The sequence below is a fragment of the Saccoglossus kowalevskii genome, chromosome 10 (assembly GCF_978046115.1).
Source record: "Saccoglossus kowalevskii chromosome 10, keSacKowa6.1, whole genome shotgun sequence".
NCBI classification, from domain to species: Eukaryota; Metazoa; Hemichordata; class Enteropneusta; family Harrimaniidae; genus Saccoglossus; species Saccoglossus kowalevskii.
The window spans coordinates 17,642,028-17,648,378 of NC_140650.1; the positions used below are offsets into that span (position 1 = coordinate 17,642,028).

Consider the following 6,351-nt stretch of genomic DNA (forward strand, 5'->3'; position numbering starts at 1 on the left):
AATTGACACTCTCGTGGTGACACACCCGAAGGAGCACTAATTCGGAATACATCATACGTAACACTAACGATTCGTTATTGTGAAGCCTGCGTTTAACGCATCAATTCAAATACACACCTATACTTGCTTAATTCAATTTTCCTATTCTGCAAAAATCTAAGCCAATTGCGAATTGTTGACTTGGACGGATCACTCTGGCGACCCTTAAACGGCCTCCGCGGAGACTTACGGAAGCGAATTAAAACTACCAAGCCTTTATGTTGAAGAGAATAGCGCGATCTGCGCATAATCGGAAAGCTAAGACAATGAAATGCTTCTATAAAAGCCTGGGAAACTAATGGGTTTTGAATGTACCTCATTAGAAGTCGCATTTCTTTTGATTTGCTTTGTTCATTTTTTCCCCGAGACGAGCGACTTAATAGTGAGGTCTATTTCACGGGGGCGATAAGCTACCGTGTTTATGAGGGACGAAGATGCCGGAGAAAATGCCACTGCGCATGACCAGAATGACGTTGTATTTGTCCACGTGCGTCAAGTACCGTGTATTAAGTGAAACATCAAAAACGCTTGACATCTCGTTGATGAATGATGGGCAGAACAAACTACAACAACACGCGTCAAAAAAAAGTTGTCATATTAACATGTAATAATGATGACATGTACATGTGGAGTCATGGTAGCTTGTTCAATTACAGTCACCGAACATGTATAAACCTGACCAAGCGATAAGCATTCAAAAGATTACCGTTGGTGCCTATAACTATAATTATCCCACAACAACAGCGAAAGCAACACATTATATATAGTACAAAATATGTAATTGCATATTGTGGAGGTTTCATAGTCGGAAAACACACGTTGAAACTGTTACAATTTTTCGGTCAGAAAAATTAGGTAAATGTTAAATACATCGTTTCTTATATTGGCTATATGCGAGATAAATTACATATGATACGAAATATTTCATTTTCTGTACATTGGTGTTTGATTTAAATGTTCGCTGCCTCGTGAAGATCAGCATTGTGAAAGCTCAACAGTTGGTTCATCAGTTCAGTTCAATCTTAAGCGATCAGTGTATTCTTGTTATCGATAAGTAATAGAACGTATTGAAAATCAGGCCACATCGTCCTCGTGATTCGAATCGTTATACATATTCTTACAGCGATACCCAACTGTGTTATTTACTTGAGTTTGAAATTCAACGGCATTAACAGTATAATTGTATCAAGCTCTGCACGTTCCGTGTAGTCACCGGTAATTGTGACGTTATATGTGTCGCCCTGATAGGGAATGTAACCCCTGTCTTCAGAAAAAGAGAAACACATTTACGGCTACTTTCGCTCATGAATTATTTTCACCCATGCATTCACATATTCAATTAGTGTTCGATGAATGTGTTCCTAACTATGCAATGTTTTGAATATTGATACATTTCACTGTGTCCTAGGAATTGCCCGAATCTTACTCAAAGCATTTGGTTGTAAAAAATAAACTTAAAAGACAATTGACAATCGTAGCTCGTTTTTGTACATGAAGTGTTCGCAAGACGGTACTAATATAAGAAACAACAGTCACAGACCACATCACTCGACCGTAAAATTGGATTTGAATGATAATTCGAAAACGACAGAATGATTTTTTATTTATTATATTGATTTGAAAATGTTCCTGATTAGATCTTAAAGTCGATTAGAAATGTAAACGCGTGTCGTATGCAGAGAGACGAAGCAGCACCACATTTGGATATTTTACATACATTAGTCAAACAAGTATCGAAAATGAAGCATTAAATACAAAATACACCGAAATGATTTTTTCTCACAGTAGATGCATCCAATTCAATACCACGCCGTAATTGCGACTTACTGTGGCGTAAAGGTTACGATACGAAACAGGTATTTGTGATAAGAGAGAGAGAGAGTGTGCGGCCAGATTGGGTGGTTATTAAGAATCTTATACGATACCTGTGTATTAGAACGCATTTAACCATGCGTCACTCAGAAAGCAGAAATTAATTATTAAATGACGACGTACTTATTTTCGCGACTTTCTTTCCACTGTAAGTACATGTTCCTGATAACCTAGTCACAGTTAACACGCCGTCTTCCACAATGTCGCAGCCAGGTTCTTGTTCATCGGTGATTCGGAGATGACGCCGCACTCGTACGTATTCGTCACTTGCATTGTACTATTTTTCTGAAGGCTCGGTTGAAGTCGCGGTTGAAAATTGTGTATATGACAGGGTTCAGTGCGCTGTTGCAGTAACCGACCCAAAAGAAAAACTTGAAGAGTAACTCTGGAATATTGCACACTTTGCAAAGCGCAAAGACAACATACAGTTGGAAAAAAGGGTACCACATTAAAAGAAATGTACCCATAATGACACCCAACACGAATGTTGCTCTGCGTTCCTTTGCCTGTGCCACTTTTCGTTTCTGCCTCTCCGTGTCCGCAGCAAGGTTATGACTTCTAGCTATGATGTTATGGTTGGTTTGCTGATTCGACTTCTTCAGCTGTAATACCTGGACCATTGGTAGTTTTTTGTTCTGCGAGGAATTGGTGGAGTTTTTATCGTTGTACTCATTTATGGTAGTGATCGTGGTAGGTTCAATGTCAGTGACTGATATTCCGCCTCGTGTACTTATTCCAGGACTGGACGGGCTCGAGGTCGTAACGTCATCCGCCGATATTTTCTGATAGTCCCTTCTTTTCATTGGAATTTCATGTTTATTTTTATTGTTCTCAGTTTTCGTCTTGTCCGTATGTTTTGATCTCTTTTCAACTTTCCCCATCCTCAATGACGTCCGGGCTCTGTGTTTCGCGGCGTACCAAATGCGGATGTAAACGACGATCATGACGAATGCCGGCACAAAGAACGAGCCACTTGTAGAATATAATATATATCCGGTATCTTCGCTTAATAAGCAAATCGGGTAAATGGGGTCGGCTGGTTCGTCAGACCGCCAACCGAACAGCGGTGGTATTGATATTATTCCCGATAGAATCCACACCGATGCAATCATGAATGCTGCACGGCGCGGCGTGCGACGTTTCGCATATTCCAGCGCCTGGGTGATGGACCAGTAGCGGTCGAGGCTGATGAGGCAAAGGTTGAGTATAGATGCTGTGCACGCCATTACGTCCATCACGAGCCATATATGACACCACCATAAGCCGAAAATCCAATAGCCCATCAACTCGTTAGTAATACCAAAAGGTATAATCAACACGCCTACCATCAAATCACTGACAGCAAGCGACAACAAGAACCAGTTCTGAATGCCTTTCAGCGAGCGTTCTCTCAATATCGCGATACAGACGAGCGTGTTACCGAACACAATACCGAATACAAGAATAATTGTGAAAATGGCTGCCAGTATTATGCGTTCCCCGGTGTAGCCGCTTGGTGGGTATGGACTGTCAAACACCGGTGTTGTCACATTCCAATCCTCCGTCGTTATAGTCGCGTGTGTATCATTGCTACGTAAAACCTCGGTATACGACCGCGAGTTATTTGTAAATAGTATGGGCAAGGCAGTGTTATTAATTGTTATACCTGCCGTCGACATATTGCACTGAATGAGCAGGGCCTTGTATCTGTGACTGTAAGTAACCTTATCACAACGGCGACAGTAATGTAAACAAGAAAGCAAGAGGCAACTAGTGAAAAGTTTACGTCTAAGAAAAGGACGTGCCTGTAAACCAGCTGACTTCAACGCCCGATACTACGTACGCTGGTGGTTTCGCGTTATATCACGCTGTTCAATTGAGATGTGAATGGAATTGCACAGAAATGGAATGTAACTTCTTACCGTATCAACGCGAAACTCGTATTGTGAAGGCAGCAACGTCAGAATTCACAACATGTGTATGTACAGTGACTTTGAGGTATACCAGGTAACACACACACGAACGTCCATACGCACGATACAATCCGAAAGTTGAAACGTTCAGCTATCCATCGCTGTGGAATTCAACGCACGCGAAGGTTGCGGAGACAAACTGAAGGAACACTATATGCGTTCAGCGGTATGAAGCGATGAAAACGGAATGACTCAACCGTATTGTCCGGCGTCAGGTACACCAACTCCATACAGGGAGTCCAATGTGTGCGTGTGCGATGATGTCGGAACGTGATCTCTGCACCCGGGACTCCAACGATGTTACTCGATAGACAGGCGTTAGTCAATAGAAAGAGTCGACTAGCATCGCGGTATTTAAAGCCCACAGTTTAATTGGGTGCTCGCTTACAAAATGTGTTGACGTGTACGCAGTAAAGTCCACTGTAGCTGTTGGCTGTGTGCTGCGAATGGCTAATTCCGTGTGACACCCCATATCAATGTCACCGGCACACTTTCCATGCCTTACTACAGCGTCCACTAAATTGATGTAGATGGGATCAAAGTGAGGCTTTCAACATAATCAAAATCTCAATTCAGTGACAGCAAATTACAGCTCATTTGGGCTGAATTACAGGTGCACGCTCATTGGTCGGGTGTTTCACTCCCATGGTACCTCGCTATGCAAATGCTGTGTTTGAACGAATTGTGACGTGATTCCGAGTTTGCCTGAGTGGCAGCATTCGATGGAGGCGAAGCTCCGCCGTCGTTATAGTAACCACGGAATGCTTTCCGCAATGACCATATGAAGAGCGCCATCATATTCTGATAGCGACTTATTTATTTTCAAATGTCACTTATAGAAACTCGCTGTTATCGACGCATGTCGCGATGTATTTTTTGTTTGTGATGGCAAACATAGTCTGTATTCAATCTTATAGTTATTTCACAACAGAACACGTTATCAATTGCATATAAAATTGCATATTTTATAGATAGTGAAATTTACGCAACAAATCGCTATATATATATATCAATTTACAAAACAAATCGCATCGCCTAAATTGTGTCAATCATGACAGTTGTCCCTCAGCGTGAAAGGCCATGGGACTTTTGTAACATGATCTAAAAACAATATAACGCAATTTCAAATCTAATTAAGTGAAACGCATTATATTTTTTTCCTTGTCTAAATTTGTTTTTACAAAACAGCATTGTTTTTTTTTTCAGAAGGGAGTTATCATCGTCGTACGAGTCTTGGCGTTATCAGGCTTAATTGTACTTGCCCAGAAAAACATACATTTAGTAGAATTCGTGCTTATATCCTTGGGAATGTATGTTTGTTGTTTTCATCGTAAGAATGGAGGGGGTAAGCAATTTACGCAAGTATGACAATGTCAGAAATTATTTATATGAATAACCTTGGACCCACATTCCCATTAGGATGGTACGTGTATATATCAAGGAAAACAACTATATTTTAATAATGTAATAAAATTGTTATACTAGTGAAAACACCACCCGCCATCCTGCTCGCTCGGAGATATTATTACTCACAACTATACAATCTATATTACTCGACTTTTAAGTGCACTAGGGACATTCCTGCACATTGTTACGTAATTCTTATATGTAATTATATAAATGATCCATAGTAAGACAAATACATATACATGTGTAGTGTTGACACTAATCTCCCCATATTCGTGGCACAATCATAACCAAAGCGGTTCGACCACCGAACATTGCTGTATTACCACATCGACTTGATATATTCAGTACACCAGTAACATCACATCCGCCATTAAAATGGTTTATTTCATTTGAATTCCAGCGGCCTTTTGGGGGAGACTTCATCTAAGTCTTTGTTTAATTGGTTAATTAAATATTGTTTTATTTTCTAGATTGCCCAATATTATTTAAGCACTTATGAAATCATAAGGTTTTTGATATGGCGACAGATGTTTTATTTGTCTGAATCTTGCATATGGAAGGACATGAAATATTTATTACAATATTTTCATATTACAACGAGCCAATGACCTAACTTGATGAAACGTTGTCTCCGGTATTTCTGTTTAATTGTTTTTTTTGTATGAATACACTGATCAGTGCGGACTTAAATTGCGAGAAACGTCTGGCCTTGTGGGCACCGTTGACTCTATTGCCAACTTCTGCCAAAGCCGTTTTCATTTACCCAGATTATGGCGTAATTCCGGGGATTGCTTGAAATGAATCGATACGAGGTCATTCACTTCACAAACAAAATACAACACTTAATTAAGATGATTGTTCATATATTCGTAATTTTTATGGCAATTAATTGTGACGCAGAATGAATAATTTGAATAATTAATCACAATCATTCGTTATATAAATACATAATCAACGGATCATTATTCATGCCGGCGAGGCTCAGTATATTGCTTTTTTTTCACCAAAATTGCAAACATATGAATGAAATTTCCAACAATCTGCCGTCTCTTTCCCGTCGTTCGTTATTACTGCGAGT

The 6,351-nt window shown here is 40.0% G+C and overlaps 1 protein-coding gene across 1 annotated transcript; it reads right to left on the reverse strand.

The window, feature by feature from the left end:
• Nucleotides 1-617: 617 nt before the first annotated feature.
• On the reverse strand, nucleotides 618-3,818 carry LOC100373264 (alpha-2C adrenergic receptor-like). Its single transcript, XM_002734886.2, has one exon. The coding sequence runs from the start codon at nucleotides 3,567-3,569 to the stop codon at nucleotides 2,175-2,177; it is 1,395 nt and encodes a 464-aa protein (XP_002734932.1). The 5' UTR covers nucleotides 3,570-3,818; the 3' UTR covers nucleotides 618-2,174.
• Between the last annotated feature and the right edge of the window lie 2,533 nt (nucleotides 3,819-6,351).